Source organism: Nerophis ophidion, linkage group LG24, assembly GCF_033978795.1.
Source record: "Nerophis ophidion isolate RoL-2023_Sa linkage group LG24, RoL_Noph_v1.0, whole genome shotgun sequence".
Classification (NCBI taxonomy): Eukaryota; Metazoa; Chordata; class Actinopteri; order Syngnathiformes; family Syngnathidae; genus Nerophis; species Nerophis ophidion.
The window spans coordinates 34,456,822-34,480,950 of NC_084634.1; the positions used below are offsets into that span (position 1 = coordinate 34,456,822).

A 24,129-nucleotide genomic window follows, 5' to 3' on the forward strand; every position below is an offset into this window, starting at 1 on the left:
AAAAAAGGTAAGGGTACTTTCCAGGCCCGCCTGCAGTCCAGACCTGTCTCCCATTGAAAATGTGTGAAGCGTAAAATACAACAGCGGAGACCCCGGACTGTTGAAGGACTGAAGCTCTACATAAAACAAGAATGGGAAATAATTCCACTTTCAAAGCTTCAACAATTAGTTTTCTCAGTTCCCAAACATTTATTGAGTGTTGCTAAAAGAAAAGGTGATGTAACACAGTGGTGAACATGCCCTTTCCCAACTACTTTGGCACGTGTTGCAGCAATGAAATTCTAAAATAAAGTTTGTGTTTGAACATCAAATATGTTGTCTTTGTATTGAATATGGGTTGAAAAGGATTTGCAAATCATTGTACTCCGTATATATTTACATCAAACACAATTTCCCAACTCATATGGAAACGTGGTTTGCAATTTTAAGTTTCGAACATGAAATATCTTGTCTTTGCAGGTTGAAAATAATTTGCAAATCATTGTATTCTGTTTTTATTTACGAATGACACAACGTGCCAACTTCACCGGTTTTGGGTTTTGTAGTTAATACAGACTGATAATATGAATGCATGACCCGACTGTACCACTGATGATGCCACTGTGGATAAAAGTCTCGTTAAATAAACACATTTTTTTTTACTTCAAGCATAGCTTTATTACATAGCCACGTTTTCGCCAACACACAAGATGAAAAGACAAAATGTGTGTGTGTGTGTGTGTGTGTGTGTGTGTGTGTGTAGGAGGGGAGGGTGGCTTGGAACGGATAAATCCTACAGAGCAACTTGGAAACCTCCTGTGGTTGTCAAAGTCTGGAGCAAAGGCTTCGTTTGCGTCTGCTACATGTCTTGGGAGGTGGGGGGTGGGGGTGGGGGTGGGCTACCATGGTACAAAGTCCTATAAAATGTCTTGTACAAAAAAAAAGACAAATCCTGCATGAATTCAAACGACGATGAGACAATTGCGGCGCACACGTCGAGGCGTTTTCCAACGGAAGCTTTGGCACGAGAGGGGAAAAAAAAGGACAAAAAAAAAAAAAAAATAGTACAATGAGTCGGCAAAGGTGACTTTCCCGGAATATACACAGCAGTTCATAGTAAAATTGGTTTGGCAACGACTACTTTTCTCCTTTTTTTTTCTTCTCTCTTTTCCAAATAACCCCTAAAGAAATTAAAGGAGAGGAGGGACGGGGAAAAGGGCAATACACATTTTTTTTTTTTTTTTTTTTTTTTGACACGAACAGAAAAACTACATCCTGTGTCACTCTGTGTGTGTGAGAGAGTGAGTGTGTGTGTGTGTGAGTGTGTGTGTGTGTGTGTTAGTCCACGTCTCCAGCTGCCCTTCAAAAAGTGAACTTCACAGTGAGGTGACACTGCTCAGCCAGCTTTATTTCCACAGGAAACATCTCTCTACAAATAAAAAAAAAAAGGAATCCATGGTGTGACCTGCATTGATGAGGTCACGCCCCCCCCCCCCCTTTTTTTTTTTCACCCAGAGGAGTTTTTCCCCCCCGTCCCCATTCATGCCATGGTTTCCTTTCCCGGGAGTCTCCTGTCATTGAAGGTGTGCATGTTGATGACTTCCTCCGTCTTGACGATGACGGGCGGCTGAGGCTTCTGCTTGAGTCGACGCTGGCACTTCAGAGAGACGCGCAGCTCGTCCATCATGGCGCTGCAGAACGATCTCTGCGTGGAAAGGAAACCACAAAAAAAAAAAATGTTTAAAAAAAATCTGTTGGGTTCTTTTGCAGGAAAATCCCAGCGTTGAAAATAAACAGCATTGACATAAACAGCCCCGGCTGTAGGCGACCTCATTTCTGTCACTGACTCCACAAGATGGCAGTAGCTGCATTTGCAATATCGTCGACAATCCTGCTGCTCATTCAATATTGCAAAGTGAATTATATTTATATAGCGCTTTTTCTCTTGTGACTCGAAGCGCTTTACATAGTGAAACCCAATATCTGAGTTACATTCAAACCAGTGTGGGTGGCACTGGGAGCAGGTGGGTAAAGTGTCTTGCTCAAGGACACAACGGCAGTGACTAGGACGGCAGAAGTGTTCAAAAACAAGAAAAAAAAAAATGACAAAAATGATATTTTATTTGAACTAAGCCAAATTATCTGCCAATAGAACAAGGAAATTTGGCTTGTCAAGACTTCAAGTAAAATTAGCTAACCTCAATGCTAACTCAACAAACCGTAAGAAGCTGTGACGTCTGCAGCAGAGATGGAACACAGCGTTAAGGTAGGAAAGATGATTTATTCCTAACTACAAAAAAAAAACCTAATAACAGAAATACTGGCACATAGGTACTACAGACAAAACAAACAGAACTAGCGTGGAAGCTATAATGAACAGAAAGCGCTAGTATGTAAACTAGGGACACGTAAACAAACAAAATAGCATGGAAGCTAACGGGTGAAACAAGATAGTTACCACAATGCGGGAAGAGCGATGTCACTTGTTGCGTGAAGCAAACTATAGTCCGAGACCGAATATAAGACAAGGGCGGTCTTAAATAAGGAGATAACTCATCAAGTCAGGTGCGTGACGACAAACCAGAATCAGGTGACACTGAATGAGTTACCCTGACAACAAAAAAAACAAACAGGAAGTGCCACCGGGAACCAAAGGCGTCGAATGCAACACAGGATGATAATAAAACAGAAACAAAACCAGACTATGACATGGTCCAAGATGTGGACCATGACAGAAGCAGAGGTAAAAAGTATTCAATAAGGGTTAAGTTCGAATTTTCTCGTGTTTGAAAGAGACATTTTGGGGCAAGAAGCAGAAGACAGAAAGCGGCAGGTTTTAGGATATATGTGGGTCGAGGAGGAGGAGCCACAGTCCCCCCTTTACTTGGCCCCGGTATAAAGCGACTGCTTGCAAAACAGAATTGCTATTGTGACATCCAGTGGACACATTTAGAACAGTAGTTTCTTTCAATAAAAAAAAATATATATATTATATGAGTCACACATTAAAAGCGTTACTAAAACGGCCTTCTTTCATCTCCGTAACATCGCTAAAATTCGCTCCATTCTGTCCACTAAAGACGCTGAGATCATTATCCATGCGTTTGTTACGTCTCGCCTCGACTACTGTAACGTATTATTTTCGGGTCTCCCCATGTCTAGCATTAAAAGATTACAGTTGGTACAAAATGCGGCTGCTAGACTTTTGACAAGAACAAGAAAGTTTGATCACATTACGCCTGTACTGGCTCACCTGCACTGGCTTCCTGTGCACTTAAGATGTGACTTTAAGGTTTTACTACTTACGTATAAAATACTACACGGTCTAGCTCCATCCTATCTTGCCGATTGTATTGTACCATATGTCCCGGCAAGAAATCTGCGTTCAAAGGACTCCGGCTTATTAGTGATTCCCAAAGCCCAAAAAAAGTCTGCGGGCTATAGAGCGTTTTCCGTTCGGGCTCCAGTACTCTGGAATGCCCTCCCGGTAACAGTTCGAGATGCCACCTCAGTAGAAGCATTTAAGTCTCACCTTAAAACTCATTTGTATACTCTGGCCTTTAAATAGACTCCCTTTTTAGACCAGTTGATCTGCCGTTTCTTTTCTTTTTCTTCTATGTCCCACTCTCCCTTGTGGAGGGGGTCCGGTCCGATCCGGTGGCCATGTACTGCTTGCCTGTGTATCGGCTGGGGACATCTCTGCGCTGCTGATCCGCCTCCGCTTGGGATGGTTTCCAGCTGGCTCCGCTGTGAACGGGACTCTCGCTGCTGTGTTGGATCCGCTTTGGACTGGACTCTCGCGACTGTGTTGGATCCATTATGGATTGAACTTTCACAGTATCATGTTAGACCCGCTCGACATCCATTGCTTTCCTCCTCTCCAAGGTTCTCATAGTCATCATCGTCACCGACGTCCAACTGGGTGTGAGTTTTCCTTGCCCTTATGTGGGCCTACCGAGGATGTTGTAGTGGTTTGTGCAGCCCTTTGAGGCACTAGTGATTTAGGGCTATATAAGTAAACATTGATTGATTGATTGATATATATATATATATATATATATATATATATATATAAAGCATTGAAAAGGGTTAAGTTCACTTTTTCTCATGTTTGACAGGAACATTTTGGGGCAACAAGCAGAAGATATAAAACGGCAGGTTTAAAGTTATTGGTGGGTCGAGGAGGAGGAGCCACAGTCCCCATTTACTGTGTACCTCTTGGTTTGCTTGCCTAACAGAATTTCTATTGTGACATCTAGTGGACAGATTTAGAACAGCAGTTTCTTTCAGTCCAAAAAAATAAATATATAAATAAAACCGTACGTTTGACACCCCTGTTCTAGCAGGAAGATGCTTTTGACAAGACCTCTGCTTGTTTTTAAATACAATGCTAATGTCTAAAATTAATTTAGAATGCTTTCAATAACCGTGAGAGGAATATTAGAATGTTTAGAGTAGGGGTGTCCAACTCATTTTGGCTCAGGGGCCGCATGGAGGACAATATATTCCCAAGCGGGCCGGAATTGTAAAATCATGGCGTGATAACTTAAAACTAAAGACAACTTCAGGTTGTTTTCTTTGTTTTACCTTGGCCAAAAATAAAACAAGCACATTGTAAAAATGTACAAATCACGTTTGATTATCTGGACAAAACACTTAAAATTTGTTGAAAATTCTGAGAATGTCCATGTATCAATCTAGTGCTAACTCAACAAACCGTATGAAACGGAGATAAAAAAAAAGTATTCATAAAGTTCACTTTTCTCGTGTTTGACGGAGACAATTGGGGGCAAGAAGCAGAAGACAGATAACGGCAGGTTTTTAGTTATATGTGGGTCGAGGAGGAGGAGCCACAGTCACCCTTTACTTGGCCCCGGTATAAACCGACTGCTTGCCGAACAGAATTGCAATGGTGACATCCAGTGGACACATTTAGAAGAGCAGTTTCTTTCATAAAACATATATATATATATATATATATATATATATATAAATAAAACCGTACGTTTAACACCCCTGTTCTAGCAGGAAGATGCTTTGACAAGACCTCTGCATGTTTTTACATAAAATACTACGTTTGCAATCGTTTAATGTCTAAAATGAATTTAGAATGCTTTAAATAACTGTCAGAAGAATAATAGAATGTTTAGAGCAGGGGTGTCCAACTCATTTTAGCTCGGGGGCCGCATGGAGTAAAATCTACTCCCAAGAGGGCCGTAATGGTAAAATCATGGCATGATAACTTAAAAGTGAAGAAAACTTCAAGTTGTTTTCTTTGTTTTAGTTTTACCAAAAATAAAACATGCACTTTCTGAAAATGCACAAATAATTATCAGGACAAAACACTTAAAATTTGTTGAAAATTCTGAGCATGTCCACGTATCAATCCAGTGCTAACTCAACAAACCGTAAGAAACGGAGGTAAATACTCTTCAAAAGGGTTAAGTTCACTTTTCTCGTGTTGGGCAAGAAGCAGAAGACATAAAATGGCAGGTTATAAATTATATGTGGGTCGAGGAGGAGGAGCCACAGTCCCCCTTTAAACCGATTGCTTGCCTTACAGAATTGCTATTGTGACATCCAGTGGACACATTTAGAACAGTTGTTTCTCTGATTAAAAAAAAAATATATATATATATATATATATATAAATAAAACAGTACGTTTGACACCTTTGTTCTAGCAGGAAGATGTTTTGTCAAGATGTTTTTAAATACAAGACTATGTTTGGAATCATTTAACGTCTAAAATTAATTTAGAATGCTTTTAATAACTGTGAGAGTAATATTAAAATGTTTAGAGCAGGGGTATCAAACTCATTTTAGCTCAGGGGCCGCATGGAGGAAAATCTACTCCCAAGAGGGCCGTAATGGTAAAATCATGGCATGATAACGTAAAAATAAAGACAACTTAAGGTTGTTTTCTTTGTTTTACTTTGGCAAAAAATAAAACAAGCACATTCTTAAAACGTACAAAACACAAATGAGTATCTGGACAAAACACTTAAAATTTGTCGAAAATTCTGAACATGTCCATGTCCATTCAAAAGGGTTACGTTCACTTTTCTCGTGTTTGACAGAGACAGTTTGGGGCAAGAAGCAGAAGACGTAAAACGGCAGGTTTTAAGTTATATGTGGGTCGAGGAGGAGGAGCCACAGTCCCACTTTCCTGCGTTTCTCTTGCTTGGCCCCGGTATAAACCGTTTGCTTGCCTAACAGAATTGCTATTGTGACATCCAGTGGACCCATTTAGAACAGCAGTTTCATTCGTTTAAAATGTTTTTTTTTTTACATGAATAAAAATAAAATGTATATATATAAATATATATATATATATATATATATACATATATATATATATAAATAAATAAATAATTTAATAAATATATTTATTTATTTATATATACGCACGCACGCACGCACGCACGCACGCACGCACGCACGCACGCACGCACGCACGCACGCACGCACGCACGCACGCACGCACGCACGCACGCACGCACGCACGCACACACGCACACACACACACACACACACACACACACACACACACACACACACATGCAGTTGTGATTCCAATACGTTATATGACATTAGTGTTGCCCACTCAGGGAGTCGTCTTTGCCATTGGGCGGAAACTTGTCTTTTGTTGCACCCTAAAAGTGTTTATACTATAAGTAGTGTACTTATTACACACCGGCTGTCTGATTCTAATGTGCATTTTAGTTCCAAATATGGAGGTTTTGATATCGCTATGTAAAATCCCCAATGGCAAACCCAATTACCGTTGAGCTAAAGAACTTCGAGAGGTGGAGCCTTACTGTACGTTTGAGTGTTTTTAACCAGGCGTACTTGCTTTGTTGGCATGGAAACGTGCATTATTACCTTCAGGCAGACTGACTCAGTGCTGCTTGAGTGGGCGGAGCCGGCCGAGTCTGCAACCAGACCGAATTTTTTTTTTTTTTCTGATTTCGCAGTGCATGACAAAGTGGAAATAAAAAAAATATAGCTCTCCTTGATTATATGAACATTTATGAACAAGCGCACGGTATATGCCTGCTGTATGGCGGAAAACAACATGAATAATAGATACGTCCATAAAACCTTCCATGCTCAAAACAATCGAATTTTCTTCTCACAGTTATTGAAAGCATTCTAAATTCATTTTAGACGTTAAACGATTGCAAACATAGTATTTTATTTAAAAACATGCAGAGGTCTTGTCAAAGCATCTTCCTGCAAGAACATGGGTGTCAAATGTACAGGTTTTAATTTTATATGTACATATATATATGTACATATAAAATTATAATATATATGTATATATATATTAGAGATGCGCAGATAGACATTTATATCATCCGCAACCGCATCACCAAAGTCGTCATCCACCCGCCGCCCACCCGAACCAAAATTTTATCAGAACCGCAACCGCCCGCCACCCGCCCGTTGAAATACATCAGAGGTCGACCACCTTTACCACTCAAAGAGCTATTTAAACCCGTTTCACAGAGTAAAGAAGACAAATGGGAGCCGCTAACGTTCTCGCAAATATCCAATGGGGTTCATCCTGACGACAAGAATAAGGGCGTGCTAAGAAGCCTTTGCCTTTGACACCTTCAACAACATGTACAAACCGATTGTTAGTCCGGCAACATGTTGTATACAGCTTCTGCAATCGTACAAGATTGAAAGGCATACCGGATGATACAGAGTACACTGATGGTTGTGATATAAACAATTTTAACCCTCTTCCTAATATGCGCCACGCTGTGAAGCCACACCCAACAAGATTGACAAACACATTTCGGGAGACCATCCTCACAGTAACACAACATAAACGAAACACAACAAATACCCAGAATCCTTTGTATCCGTGACAATTCCTGAATATACTTTACACCCCCGCACCTTACCGACGCACAGGAGGGTGGTGGGGTTTGCTGCTAGCGGGGTGTATAAAATAGTCAGGAAGTATCATGGATGCAAAGGATTCTGGGTATTTGTTATGTTGCGTTTATGTTCTGCTACTGGGAGGATGTTCTCCCGAAATGTGTTTGTCGTTCTTAATTGGTGTGGCTTCACAGCGTGGCGTATATTACTAAGAATGTTAAAATTGTTTATATCACAACCATTAGTGTACTCTGTGTCACCCAGTATGCCTTGCAGTCGTGTGCGTGTTGCCGCAGAAGCCACACAAAACATGTTACTGGACCGACAAGCAGATCGTACGTGTTGTAGTAGGCGGCAAAGCCAATGGCTTCATCGCACGCCCTCATTTTTATTATCTGAGTTACTACCTGCAGTTTTTCAGGAGAATAATAGCGTCTTTTATTGTCTTCTTCGCTTTGTGACACGGGTCTTAAATGGCACTTTGAATGGCAAAGGATACCGATCCCAGAACCATGTATATCAAATATTTCTGGATGGTTCAACCGCCACCCGCCCAAATCTAATTAAAATCTATTTGTTCGTCATGTCTTGATTGGATTATCCAGAGAATAGTGCTCGATACCGTGGTAGAGCGCAATATGTAGGTGTGGGAAAAATCACAAGACTACTTCATCTCTACAGAACTGTTTCATGAGGGGTTCCCTCAATCATGAGGGGTTGCCTCAATCACCTCAATTACCGCGATGACGGACTGGCAGTGTGCCGCGCCTCGCCAAGGAGCAGCGAGAACACCAAGAAGCGCATATGCCAAATCTTCAAAGAAAACGGCCTACGGATCACGATTGAAGCCAACAAGCAAACCGTCAACTTCCTCGACGTCACTTTCAACCTGAGAAATAACAGCTACCAACCATTCACGAAACCCAACACAACACTCCAATACGTGCACCATGACAGCAACCACCCACCCACCACCACGAAAAGAATACCTACCGGAATTAATAAAAGTCTATCGATGCTGTCATCTAGCAAAGCTGAATTCGACCAAGCAACCCCCCCGTACCAGAAAGCACTTGATGAAAGCGGATACAACTTCACCCTCACCTATGAACCCACTCCAGGAAACCAACCAAAAAAGAACAGAAAACAAAACAACATCATCTGGCACAATCCGCCATTCAGCAAAGACGTCTCAACCAACATCGGCCGCAAGTTCCTCACTCTGATCGACAAACACTTCCCCAAAGGCAACACCCTAAGAAAATTATTCAACAAGAACAACATTAAATTGAGCTACAGCTGTATGAATAACATACAACAAATCATTTCAAACCACAACAAAGCAATTGCAAAAGGACTGCCCCACCCCCAGACTAAACGACTCTGAAAGCAATAAGGAATGTAACTGTCGCAAGAAACCTGATTGCCCTCTCAACGGAGGGTGCTTACAGACATCAGTCATTTACCAAGCAAAGGTAACACGCAAGGACATTAACACATCCGACACGTACGTAGGATTAACCGAAGGAGCGTTCAAAACAAGATCGAATAATCACAACGCCTCCTTTAGAAACCAGACTTTGCGGAATTCTACAGAACTCAGCAAACACATTTGGAACCTCAAAGACAATAATGTTGAATATTCAATAACATGGCAAATTCTTGCATCCAGCACACCTTACAACAGTGGTAATAAAAGATGCAACCTATGCTTAAAAGAGAAACTGTTTATTATATATCATCCAGATCTATCATCCCTCAACAAGCGCAGTGAAATCATTTCAACATGCCGCCACAGACGGAAACACCTCCTAGGTAACACATGAGCCAATAACCACGCCCCTACGCCTGCCTGTACCCACCCACTCTGTGCCCTATATAAACTATTGTGTGTGAATGCTTCCATTAAAATCTCCTGATGATTGAAGGAACCCCTCATGAAACAGTTCTGTAGAGATGAAGTAGTCTTGTGATTTTTCCCACACCTATATATATATATATATATATATATATATATATACATACATGCTATACGTTTACCAAACAATCTGTTACTCCTAATCGATAAATCCCAAGAAATCTTCTTCCTCGATGTCGCTTCTAAACAACTCCGCCAACTTCAAAGGTATGCGCCGCTTCCTCTTGTCGTTTTCTGCTGCATATTTCACTACGCCCAGCTCGTAATCTGCAGTACACGATTTGCTTTTCGGTGCCATTTTTGTTCAGCCCTTCTCAGTTTTTATAAGTTACCGCCAACGTTAAAATGATCCATTTTAATAGCTACGGCATTTCCATGTCCCACAATGCACTTCTGCCAAATTCTTATTGGTTGACGTGTGTGTGACGATTTCTGACATTTTCTTCGTCTCTTCCGCGAATGAGATAAATAATATTATTTGATATTTTACGGTAATGTGTTAATAATTTCACACATAAGTCGCTCCGGAGTATATGTCGCACCCAAGGCCAAGCTACGAAAAAAACGGCGATTTATAGTCCGAAAAATACGGTACTACTCATCATCATCATCATTTATTTTTATTCCTTTCATGAAAATGCATATTTACAAGCCACGTACAATTGACAATTTCATTGTTTTTTTTTTGTTTTTTTTCCATGATTAGAAAGGAGCAGATGGAAGAATTATATTCTTATATTTATCTGCCCCTTTTTTAACACAAATTACAGTATTTTAGATGACTTTATAACAGTTCCCTCCACCAACACCCAAACTCCAACATACTTTTCCATTTTCCTTTAAGCACTTTCACAATGACACGTCCAAACTAAATCAAAACTCAGTTTGATATAATTTCAGTTTTCTCATTTTATAACTCTTTTTAAATACAAATATATTCTCATAGCTTTTTAAGTCTTTGTTTAGAGAATTCCATGCTTTCACACCAACAACAGACAAGCACATTTGTTTCAAATTTGTTGGCGCTCTTGGATGTTTAAAGTCGTACGGCCTTCTGTGGTTCTCATCTTCAGATGTGATCACAAATAACTTTTGTATGTCCTTCGGAAGAACTTTATTTCTCGCTTTGAACATCATTAATAGTGTATTCAATTCTACAATGTCTTTTAGTTTTAGTAATCCTGACCTAAAGAAGAGTGGATTTGTGTGGTCTCGATATCCTACTTTAAAAATGATTCGAATTGCTCTTTTCTGTGAAAGAAATAAAGGCATTACGTTGCTATGATATGTATTTCCCCATATTTCTGCACAATAATTGAAATAAGGTAGAATAATTGAGCAATATAACATTCTCATTGTGTTGATTAAGGGCTATATAAGTAAACTCATTGATTGATTGATTGTATGGAAAACTATATTCAACCTTGTTCAAAATAAGCTTTTAGATACCTTATTTTTCACATGCATTATATGAGCTTTCCATGTCAACTTTTCATCTAAGATGACCCCAAGAAATCTGATTTCAGACACCTTCTCAATTTTCACATTTTTTATGGATAAACTAACTGCTATCTTTCTTTTATTACTGAATACCATATATCTAGTCTTTTCCAAATTTAAAGATGATTTATGTATATCAAACCACAATTTTAGTTTAACCATTTCCTCTTCAATATTATTGGCTAAAATGTTCAAGTCATCTCCTAAACCAGGGGTAGGGAACCTATGGCTCTAGAGCCAGATGTGGCTCTTTTGATGACTGCATCTGGCTCTCGGATAAATCTTAGCGGACATTGCTTAATGCGATAATTATGAATAATTTCGCTGGTAATCACAGTGCTAAAAATAACGTGCAAAATAGAAAACATTCTCATGCATTTATATCCCTCCATCCGTTTTCTACCGCACCTGTTCAAGAAGTCGCATTAATGGTAAGAAGTATTTTATGTCACGATGGGGGGGGGGTTGCAGCTTGCTGCGGGGTCATTCTCCTCGGGACATGGCATTTTGGTAAAAACATGATTTGATTTTAACTAAAAAAATCTACAAACAAAAATCGCTCACAGCAGAGGCACAACTTGGGGCTAAAGAACAAAGCTAACGCATAAACAGACTAAGAACATAAATCAAACAAAACTTACTTGGCATGGCATGAGGTACAAAACTATGGCAAGGCATGAAACAAGTCAGCACAGGGCGACTGACTGGCAAAGACGAGCTTAAATACCGCCTCTGATTAGTGCTCGAAAAGCAGGTGAGCGGGCGTTTTGTCCATCAGAGACAGGTGGACAAAATGAGTAACCAAGGAAACCAGACAAGGGAGTGGAAAAAAACAGGAACTTAAAGAGTCCAAAGGACAAAAAGCACTTGGCCAAACAAAAACATGACCAAGAGACATGACATTTTATTTATTATTGGTTAGCTTCAGAATAACAATGTTATTAAAAAGGATAAGAGACTTATTATACTCTAAAAATGTTGGTCTTACTTGAAAAATGCACGCATTTAGTTGTATTCAGTGTTAAAAAATATGATATGGCTCTCACGGAAATACATTTTGAAATATTTGGCTTTCGTGGCTCTCTCAGCCAAAAAGGTTCCCCACCCCCGTCCTAAACAGTATAAATTTGTATCGTCTGCGAATAATACGCACTGTAAAATTTTCGAAACCTCACAAATATCATTTATATATAAAGTAAAAAGTTTGGGTCCTGAAACCCACTGTACCTACAAATTAATGTAAAGAACAAATTCGGTTGCGGAGCATAAAAGATGACATTTTAAAAAACAACAACCTTTTATGTGTTATGCAACCTGACAAAATGTCAAACCTCCGTCCTTGCATTAAGTATATGATATAAAGCGTTCATGGCTACAATGTCTCCGAGACAAATTGCAAGAAAAAACACTTCCAGAAGATAAATCCCATTGAGTGTGTAGGAGTGTGACTTGTAGGCGGCTTGGACGGCAGGTATTTTTCTCCCATTTATACATCCAATTTGACTGCTGCATGAATGATATAGTTTGCCTTTTGTGAAAACGGAGGCGGCGGGAAAAAAATATATAAAAAAATGCGCAAAATGCTGTTGGGTTTCATCTTGGAGCAAGGTTACAGGTTGAGAGAACGGAGGAGGCGGGAGGCCGTAAATTATCAACTCGCTTGGCAGCGAGGATGCGGTGGCATTTGGAATGATCTGAACACTGTGACCCAGTCTCGTGGACGGTGATGAATGCTAGCAGAGATGTGCCGGGAATCATAAGAAGAAGGTAAGAAAAACAGCGACTAATCAACAGTGAGATGGCGGACGAGGACGAAAACAAAAAAAAAAACAGCAAACAAAAACATGCATCTAGGTCAGGGATAGGGAACCTATGGCTCTAGAGCCAGATGTGGCTCTTTTGATGACTGCATCTGGTTCTCAGATAAATCTTAGCTGACATTGCTTAACACGATAATTATGAATAATTCCGCTGGAATTCACAGTGCTAAAAATAACGTTGAAAATATAAAACATTCTCATGCATTTAAATCCATGCATTCGTTTCCTACCGCACCTGTTCAAGAAGTCGCATTAATGGTAAGAAGTATTTAGGCAGACGGACTACTCGGGACATGGCATTTAGGTAAAAACATGACTTAATTTAAACTAAAAAAAGATACAAACAAAAATCGCTCACAGCGGGGGCATAACTTGGGCTAAGGAAGAAAGCTAACGCATAAACAGACTAAGAACGTAAATCAAACAAAACTTACATGGCATGGCATGAAGCACGAAACTATGGCAAGGCATGAAACAAGTCAGCACAGGGCGACTGACTGGCAAACACAAGCTTAAATACCGCCTCTGATTAGTGCTCGGGAAGCAGGTGAGCGGGCATTTTGTCCACCAGAGACAGGTGGACAAAATGAGTAACCAAGGAAACCGGACTAGGGAGTGGAAAAAAAACAGGAACTTAAAGAGTCCAAAAGACAAAGAGCACATGGCCAAACAAAAACATGATCAACAGACATGACATTTGATTTATTATTGGTTAGCTTCAGAACAACAATGTTATTAAATAAATGATAAATGATAAATGGGTTGTACTTGTATAGCGCTTTTCTACATTCAAGGTACTCAAAGCGCTTTGACACTACTTCCACATTTATCCATTCACACACACATTCACACACTGATGGAGGGAGCTGCCATGCAAGGCGCCAACCAGCACCCATCAGGAGCAAGGGTGAAGTGTCTTGCTCAGGACACAACGGACGTGACGAGGTTGGTACTAGGTGGGATTTGAACCAGGGACCCTCGGGTTGCGCACGGCCACTCTCCCACTTATTATACTCAAAAAATGTTACTATACTCAAAAAATGTTGGTCTTACTTAAAAATGCACGCATTTAGTTGTATTCAGTGTTAAAAAATATGATATGGCTCTCACGGAAATACATTTTGAAATATATGGCTTTCATGGCTCCCTCAGCCAAAAAGGTTCCCGACCCCTGATCTAGGTCATCTTTGACGCAACATGTCTCGCACGCTTTGTACACCACAGTGGAAACAGATGTAACCGAATTGGATTCCTCAAATGGCAAAATAGGGAAATTAATTCCTTTAAAGGGGAACATTATCACAATTTAAAAAATAAATCAGTTCCCAGTGGCTTGTTGTATTTTTTGGAGTTTTTTTCAAAATTTTACCGGTCCCGGAATATCCCTAAAATGCCTTACTTTCGCTATCTTCGAAACCACTATCCATTTCCCTCTGACGTCATACAGTGCTGCCAATGTAAACAAACAATGGCGAATAGCACAGCAAGATATAGTGACATTAGCTCGGATTCAGTCTCGGATTTCAGCGACTTAAGTGATTCAACAGATTACGCATGTATTGAAATAGATGGTTGGAGTATGAAAGTATTGAAGAAGAAACTGAAGCTATTGAACAAATAGCTATTGACGCTATTCATAGCCATAGCATGGCCGAATAGCTGCGTTAGCATCGCCGGTAAAATGTGCGGACCAAACGATCAGGACTTTCGCATCTTGTGACACTGGAGCAACTTAAATCCGTCGATTGGTAAGTGTTTGTTTCGCATTAAATGTGGGTGGAAGGAAACGTAATATAGTTGTAAATGCATCTGCAGGTTATCCATACATCCCTGTGCCATGTCTGCTTTAGCACCGCCGGTAAATAGCATGTTAGCATCGATTAGCTGGCAGTCACGCCGCGACCAAATATGTCTGATTAGCACATAAGTCAACATCAACAAAACTCACCTTTGTGATTTTGTTGACTTTATCGTTGCTAATGCATCTGCAGGTTATCCATACATCTCTGTGCCATGTCTGCTTTAGCACCGCCGGTAAATAGCATGTTAGCATCGATTAGCTGGCAGTCACGCCGCGACCAAATATGTCTGATTAGCACATAAGTCAACATCAACAAAACTCACCTTTGTGATTTTGTTGGCTTTATCGTTGCAAATGCATCTGCAGGTTATCCATACATCTCTGTGCCATGTCTGCTTTAGTACCGCCGGTAAATAGCATGTTAGCATCGATTAAAAACTCTATCTTTTTTTATGGTCAGAAGAACGTACAGTACGGGCCAAAAGTTTGGACACACCTTCTCATTCAATGTGTTTTCTTTATTTTAATTTTAATTTTATTTTTACTTTCGTGACATTGTAGATTGTCACTGAAGGCAAGAGAGTTCTCAGAAACTCGCGTCAATCGTTTTCCCCGTCGGCAACCGAGTCATCATTTTTTGCCAAGGCCTAACAACATGTTTTATATACTAGTTTCTTCAAAGTAGCCACCCTTTGCTCTGATTACGGCTTTGCACACTCTCTGCATTCTCTCCATGAGCTTCAAGCACACCTGTGCAAGTGCAACCTCTTGAAGCTCATGGAGAGAATGCCAAGAGTCTGCAAAAAAGTAAGGGTGGTGTCAGCTTCAAACATCGATGACATCTATCAAACAAGACAAGGAGAAAGGAAATAAACAGAGACAGAATTCGATTTTGCTCAATTTGAGGAGAGACGTGGCGACTGTACTCTCCGTACAGTCTTCCACCACGCGCTGACGAAAAAAGGTTCACGTCTCCTCTTTTATTTGGACACTCCCTGTTTACACAACAACATCTGCCTCCAAAGGAATGGGGGGGTATGTAAACATCTCTTGTTTTTGGTCACGTTGAAGACAAAAGAAAAAGATGCCTCGGGCTTGGGCTGGTCCTGTATTCAGCTTGAGCAGGTGTTCGATGACAATAGATAATCCCATCGTACACAATGGAATTTTCCAAGCCTTTGCTTGGTGCAACAAAGACAGCTTCTTGTTTGTTCATTGCACTGCAAAAACTGAAATCTAAGTAAGATTAAATATCTCAAATAAGGGTGATTTTTGCTTATTTTCTGACTGATAGGATTTTTCTTCTCACTAAGCATATTTTATGTTAGTGTTTTACTTGTTTTAAGGGTTTTGGTCCTAAATGATCTCAGTAAGATATTACAGCTTGTTGCTGAGATTTGATGACCTATATTGAGTAAAACATGCTTGAAACTAGAATATCAACTGTTGCATCCTCACGAGTATAAAACTGTCAAGAGGGGGAGGGTCATAGCTCGCTGCGGGGTTTGTTCTCCCGGGATGCAAACGGACTATTCCGGACCAGGTGTGAAAGTAGGATCATACTTATTAATCCGACTACAAATCTGGGCAGGGCATGAGGTAAACAAACAAACTACGGCTTGGAACAAACACAAAACTGTGGCATGGAACAAACAACATAAACAATGGCTCGGAACCCACAAAAAAATGCGGCAAGAAATAAAACACGACTTACGTGGACACGGCGTGAATCAAGCGACATGAACTGTGGTAACGCATGGAAACCAGCAACGGCGCCAGGCCGACTGACTGGCAAAGACAGGCTTAAAAAAAGGGTCTTGATTAAAAACAGGTCCGCAATCCGAATACCCGAGGCAGGTGAAAATCATAAGTCGGCATGGTAACCGCACAAAACAAGGGAGCGCAAACGGGAACTAAAAGAGTCCAAAAAAATATATATATATAACAAAAACATAATCCAGACCACAGATCATGACAACTACTTTTTTTAAAGCATGTAAAAACAAAAAACATGACTATGCCACAATTGTGTCTCATAATTAAAACAGATAACAGCCAACAGATAACTTTGCTGTTTTTTTCCAATGAATCAATAGAAAATAGGTACTTATATTGTAGTACACGTGGCTTGGCATTGTCTTGCTGAAATAAGCAGGGGCGTCCATTATAACGTAGCTTGGAAGGCAACATATGTTGCTCCAAAACCTGTATGTACCTTTCAGCATTAATAGTGCCTTCACAGATGTGTAAATTACCCATGCCTTGGGCACTAATACACCCCCATACCATCACAGATTCTGGTTTTTGAACTTTGCGCCTATAACAATCCGGATGGTTATTTTCTTTTTTGGTCCGAAAGACACGTTTCTACAGTTTCCCCAAAAATTTTGAAATGTGGACTTGTCAGACCACAGAACACTTTTCAACTTTGTATCAGTCCATCGAAGATGAGCTCAGGCCCGACTAAGCGTTTCCGGGTGTTGTTGATAAACGGCTTTGGCTTTGCATAGTAGACTCTCGCTGGATCCGCTTTGGACTGGACTCTCGCGACTGTGTTGGATCCATTATGGATTGAACTTTCACAGTATAATGTTAGACCCGCTCGACATCCATTGCTTTCCTCCTCTCCAAGGTTCTCATAGTCATCATTGTCACCGACGTCCCACTGGGTGTGAGTTTTCCTTGCCCTTATGTGGGCCTACCGAGGATGTCGTAGTGGTTTGTGCAGCCCTTTGAGACACTAGTGATTTAGGGCTATATAAGTAAACATTGATTGATTGATTGATTGATTGTTATTAGTGAGAATATACTCATTTTAAGGTCTTTTTGGGTTCAGTGAGGTTAGCTAATTTTGGAAAGTCTTGATGAGCCAAATTTTCTTGTTCTACTGGCAGACAATTTTGCTTAGTTCTAGTAAAATACCCCTCGTTTATGTATTTTTCTTCTTGTTTTTGAACACTGACTTTTTGCAGTGTGGGAACTCAGAACGGAAAGTTTTTGGGTCATTTACATACAATTTTTCCGACAAGTGGCTATTTTCAAGAAACTGTAACATAAAACATGTTTTAAGTTACTATACCTTTTTTTTTTGTTAAGTACATAACTCCTCCATTCATAGTTTTGATGCCTTCAGGGACAATAGTCCCTGAAGGCATCAAAATAAAGACACCTATTGAATGGAGGAGAAGGTGTGGCCTGTACTGTACTTTTTTTAGCCCAATTTGTAACAAAACTAAATTGGTACCTTTTCCAGCTGGGCGTTCTGCTTGGACTTGTACAGGACCTCGCCCACGGCCACAAAGACCGACAGCACCAGTCCGGCTGCCAACACGATGAAGATGCCTCCAATGTTCTGCACCCCCAAAGCGCTGGCCTCTTTGCTCTCCTCCTCTGGACAGCCGTTGCCCCTCCACCACTTCTCCTTCATCATGTGCAGCTTGCCTTCCTCCTGTAGCTGCAGAATGGCGATGGTGATCTTGTCTCGGTACGGAGAGCCTGCCGGGGAGGACAGAGCAGCCATGAAACAGCAGCCGACTGAATTGTTAAAAAAAAAAAAAATGTGTGTATATATTATCACACAACTCTTATGCTTAAGGGCTGTTGCTATAGTTATTATCAATTGTGCTGAAGTGGAATTTTTTTTTGTCTGTGCAAGGCAGGCAATCCAAAAGGTTGCAAGCCAGTCTGGTATCAGTGTCCGTGTCCGCAGAGACAAGGCGATATCACCAGCGTCAACACATTTGCATTTCTTTTATGATCATATGCTGTGTCTAACTGAAACTGTCGAGATTAACCCCCATTCCATCAGCGACAGCTTCAGTGATGTAACCAAGGGACCTCCCAAATAAATAGAGGAAGCATGCGGGCTAGACTTTAGGGCGAAGTTTGGATCTGTAACTAGAGTAACGTCTTTCCTCAATTGAGCAAAATTTAACTCTGTCTCTGCGTGATTCCTTGCTTCGCGTCTGTTTTAATAGATGTCATCAGTGAACCTGACAAAATCTCAAAGACTAAATATTTGATTTTGTCATCTCGTTATAAAACCACACACCACAACAACAAAAGGTAAACAATTTATTGTTTTTTTGACGTTTACCTTACACCGACCTCTTGTTGCTAGGCAGACTTTATGGTCTAATACGTTTAGACTGACATGTGTTCACCATCGCTCACACAAACAACATAATGCACCTGGTCTGCCAGAGAATAAGAAGACGGCGCAGGAGGGATCGTTACTGTTGCCAACTTAAAACCCAAAACCAGTAAAGTTGGCACGTTGTGTAAATAGTAAATAAAAACAGAATACAATGAATTACAAATCCTTTTCAACGGCAAAGACAAGATTTTTACCGTTCAGACTGGTAAACCTTGTTATTTTTTTGGAAATATTAGCTTATTTGGAATTTGATACCCGCAACTTGTTTTCAAAAAGCTGGCACAAGTGGCAAAATACACTGAAAAAGTTGAGGAATGCTCATCAAACACTTCTCCCTCAGGCGGTACTGCATCAAAAGGCGGCATCAGTGTGTAAAGGATATCGCCACATGGGCTCAGGAGCACTTCAGCAAACCACTGTCAGTTACAAATCCTTTTCAACTGCAAAGACACGATTTTTAACATTCAGACTGGTAAACTTTGTTATTTTTTTGTAAATATTAGCTTATTTGGAATTTGATACCTGCAACTTGTTTTCAAAAAGCTGGCACAAGTGGCAAAATACACTGAGAAAGTTGAGGAATGCTCATCAAACACTTCTCCCTCAGGCGGTACTGCATCAAAAGGCGGTATCAGTGTGTAAAGGATATCGCCACATGGGCTCAGGAGCACTTCAGAAAACCACTGTCAGTTACAAATCCTTTTCAACTGCAAAGACAAGATGTTTAACATTCAGACTGGAAAACCTTGTTATTTTAAGTAAATATTAGCTTATATGGAATTTGATGCCTGCAACATGTTTTCAAAAAGCTGGCACATGTGGCAAAAAAGACTGAGAATGTTGAAGAATGCTCATCAAACACTTCTCCCTCAGGCGGTACTGCATCAAAAGGCGGCATCAGTGTGTAAAGGATATCGCCACCTGGGCTCAGGAGCACTTCAGAAAACCACTGTCAGTTACAAATCCTTTTCGACTGCAAAGACAAGATTTTTACATTCAGACTGGTAACCTTGTTATTTTAAGTAAATATTAGCTTATTTGGAATTTGATGCCTGCAACATGTTTCAAAAAGCTGGCACATGTGGCAAAAAAGACTGAGAATGTGAAGAATGCTCATCAAACACTTCTCCCTCAGGCGGTACTGCATTAAAAAGCGACATCAGTGTGTAAATGATATCACCACCTGGGCTCAGGAGCACTTCAGAAAACCACTGTCAGTTACGAATCCTTTTCGACTGCAAAGACAAGATTTTTAACATTCAGACTGGTAAACCTTGTTATTTTTTTGTAAATATTAGCTTATTTGGAATTTGATACCTGCAACATGTTTTCAAAAAGCTGGCACAAGTGGCAAAATACACTGAGAAAGTTGAGGAATGCTCATCAAACACTTCTCCCTCAGGCGGTACTGCATCAAAAGGCGGCATCAGTGTGTAAAGGATATCGCCACATGGGCTCAGGAGCACTTCAGAAAACCACTGTCAGTTACAAATCCTTTTCAACTGCAAAGACAAGATGTTTAACATTCAGACTGGAAAACCTTCTTATTTTAAGTAAATATTAGCTTATTTGGAATTTGATGCCTGCAACATGTTTTCAAAAAGCTGGCACATGTGGCAAAAAAGACTGAGAATGTTGAAGAATGCTCATCAAACACTTCTCCTCAGGCGGTACTGCATTAAAAAGCGACATCAGTGTGTAAATGATATCACCGCCTGGGCCCAGGAGCACTTCAGAAAACCAATGTCAGTAACTACAGTCCGTCGCTACATCTGTAAGTGCAAGTTAAAACTCTACTATGCAAAGCCAAAGCCGTTTATCAACAACACCCCGGAAATGCTTAGTTGGGCTCGAGCTCATCTTAGATGGACTGATGCAAAGTGGAAAAGTGTTGTGTGGTCTGACAAGTCCACATTTGAAAATTTTTGGGGGAAAACTGTAGACAATGTGTATTTCGGACCAAAAAGGAAAAGAACCATCCGGATTTATCTAGGGGCAAAGTTGAAAAGGCAGCTTCTGTGATGGTATGGGGGTGTATTAGTGCCCAAGGCATGGGTAACTTACACATCTGTGAAGGCACTATTAATGCTGAAAGGTACATACAGGTTTTGGAGCAACATATGTTGCCTTCCAAGCTACGTTATAATGGACGCCCCTGCTTATTTCAGCAAGACAATGCCAAGCCACGTGTTAAAACAGAGTGGCTTCATAGTAAAAGAGTGCGGGTACTCGAATGGCCTGCCTGTAGTCCAAACCTGTCTCCCTTTGGAAAATGGGAGACAGGATTACAAAGAGGTAGTCAATCAACAAAACTTGCTAATGTCGGCCGGAACTGCGCCAAAACAACGTCAGTCCCGTTTTTTTAACTCACTTTTTGCCAATGTATCATAATTTGACACTTATGGCATTAAGCCCCAACTTCTAAGCCCCCCCCCCCCCCCCCCCCCCCCCCAGCGCACACTCATTATGACATTTCCTTGGCATTGTTTTTATGGTAATTAATGAGGAAATAATTAGAAAATATACCTTTGGAAAAACACTAACGCAGCAGCAGAATTAACATTACTAAATTGGATTGTCCTAAGCCGACATACATGCAAAATCCAATTTATTATCAAATGTATTAAAATAAGATCGAACAAAAGTCTCATGTTTCAATGAAAAAAATACATGATGCGCAACCATTTACAGCAGTCATATAACCTGTGACAAAAGCTAACTGTTAGCATGCTAACGTTAGCTTGCTAACATTGGCATAATAACATTTTGAGATAGGTTTGCAACCGTTAACACCAGAGTCATATAGCTCGGTATGTGACATTTGTTAACTATAAGCATGCAAACGATACCATGCTGGCAAGCTAAGTTTATCATTTAATTTGACACATTTTTTCCCCTATTTTCGCAGCCATACACCTTTGAGGCTTGCTGACGTGCTAACATTAGCATGCTAACTTTTTGCGCTAGTTATGCAACCATTTACACCGGTCACATAACTTGGTATGTAACAAAAGCTAACTGTTAGCATGGTAGCATGCTAACATTAGCTTGCAAACATTAGGTTGCTAACTTTTTGCGCTAGTTGTGCAACCATTTACACCAGTCACATAACTTGGTATGTGACAAAAGCTAACTGTTAGCATGGTAGCATGCTAAAATTAGCTTGCTAACATTAGCATGCTAACTTTTTGAGCTAGTTGTGCAACCATTTACACAAGTCATATAACCTGGTATGTGACAAAAACTAACTGTTAGCATGGTAGCATGACGACATTAGCTTGTTAACATTAGCATAATAACTTTTTGAGCTAGTTTTGCTACCGTTTACACCAGTCATATAACTTGGTATGTAACAAAAGCTAACTGTTAGCATGGTAGCATGCTAACATTAGCTTGCAAACATTAGGTTGCTAACTTTTTGCGCTAGTTGTGCAACCATTTACACCAGTCACATAACTTGGTATGTGACAAAAGCTAACTGTTAGCATGGTAGCATGCTAAAATTAGCTTGCTAACATTAGCATGCTAACTTTTTGAGCTAGTTGTGCAACCATTTACACAAGTCATATAACCTGGTATGTGACAAAAACTAACTGTTAGCATGGTAGCATGACGACATTAGCTTGTTAACATTAGCATAATAACTTTTTGAGCTAGTTTTGCTACCGTTTACACCAGTCATATAACTTGGTATGTAACAAAAGCTAACTGTTAGCATGGTAGCATGCTAACATTAGCTTGCAAACATTAGGTTGCTAACTTTTTGCGCTAGTTGTGCAACCATTTACACCAGTCACATAACTTGGTATGTGACAAAAGCTAACTGTTAGCATGGTAGCATGCTAAAATTAGCTTGCTAACATTAGCATGCTAACTTTTTGAGCTAGTTGTGCAACCATTTACACAAGTCATATAACCTGGTATGTGACAAAAACTAACTGTTAGCATGGTAGCATGACGACATTAGCTTGTTAACATTAGCATAATAACTTTTTGAGCTAGTTTTGCTACCGTTTACACCAGTCATATAACTTGGTATGTAACAAAAGCTAACTGTTAGCATGGTAGCATGCTAACATTAGCTTGCAAACATTAGGTTGCTAACTTTTTGCGCTAGTTGTGCAACCATTTACACCAGTCACATAACTTGGTATGTGACAAAAGGTAACTGTTAGCATGGTAGCATGCTAACATTAGCTTGCTAACATTAGCATGCTAACTTTTTGAGCTAGTTGTGCAACCATTTACACAAGTCATATAACTTGGTATGTGACAAAAACTAACTGTTAGCATGGTAGCATGCTGACATTAGCTTGCTAACATTAGCATAATAACTTTTTGAGCTAGTTTTGCTACCGTTTACACCATTCATATAGCTTGGTATGTACATTTGTTAATTGTCAGCATGCAAACGACAGCATGCTGGGAAGCTAAGTTTTTCATTTAATTTGACATGTTTTCCTCTGTGAGGCTTGCTAACATGCTAATATTAACATGCTAACTTTTTGAGCTAGTTTTGCAACCGTTTACACCAGTCATATAACTTGGTATGTAACAAAAGCTAACTGTTAGCATGGTAGCATGCTGACATTAGCTTGCAAACATTAGCTTGCTAACTTTTCGCGCTAGTTGTGCAACCAGTCACATAACTTGGTATGTAACAAAAGCTAACTGTTAGCATGGTAGCATGCTAAAATTAGCTTGCTAACATTAGCATGCTATCTTTTTGAGCTAGTTGTATGTATATTTGTTATTTGTCAGCATGCAAACGATAGCATGCTGGGAAGCTAAGTTTTTCATTTAATTTGACATTTTTTTCTCTGTGAGGCTTGCTAACATCCTAATATTAACATGCTAACTTTTTGAGCTAGTTTTGCAACCGTTTACACCAGTCATATAACTTGGTATGTGACATTTTTTAACTGTTGACATGCAAACGGTAACATGCTGGCAAGCTAAGTTTTTCCATCTAATTTGACACTTTTTTCTCTATGAGGCTTGCTGACATGCTAACATTAACATGCCAATTTTTTGAGCTAGTTTTGCTACCATATGACCAGAGT

At 40.1% G+C, this 24,129-nt stretch overlaps 1 protein-coding gene across 4 annotated transcripts in view; it reads right to left on the reverse strand.

Annotated features, from left to right (window-relative positions):
• Positions 1-553: 553 nt before the first annotated feature.
• Positions 554-24,129, reverse strand: part of LOC133541980 (glutamate receptor ionotropic, kainate 2-like) — a 336,785-nt gene continuing 313,209 nt past the window's right edge. The window contains exons 16-17 of one of the 4 annotated variants that reach the window (XM_061885731.1): positions 18,155-18,405; positions 554-1,684 (exon numbers count right to left, since the gene is read on the reverse strand). In XM_061885731.1, coding sequence (XP_061741715.1) covers positions 1,520-1,684; positions 18,155-18,405 — 416 coding nt within the window. In that variant the 3' untranslated portion in view covers positions 554-1,519. Of the gene's footprint in view, positions 1,685-18,142; positions 18,406-24,129 lie in introns of those variants that run through there. The other 3 variants (XM_061885734.1, XM_061885730.1, XM_061885733.1) reach the window with 3 other exon arrangements.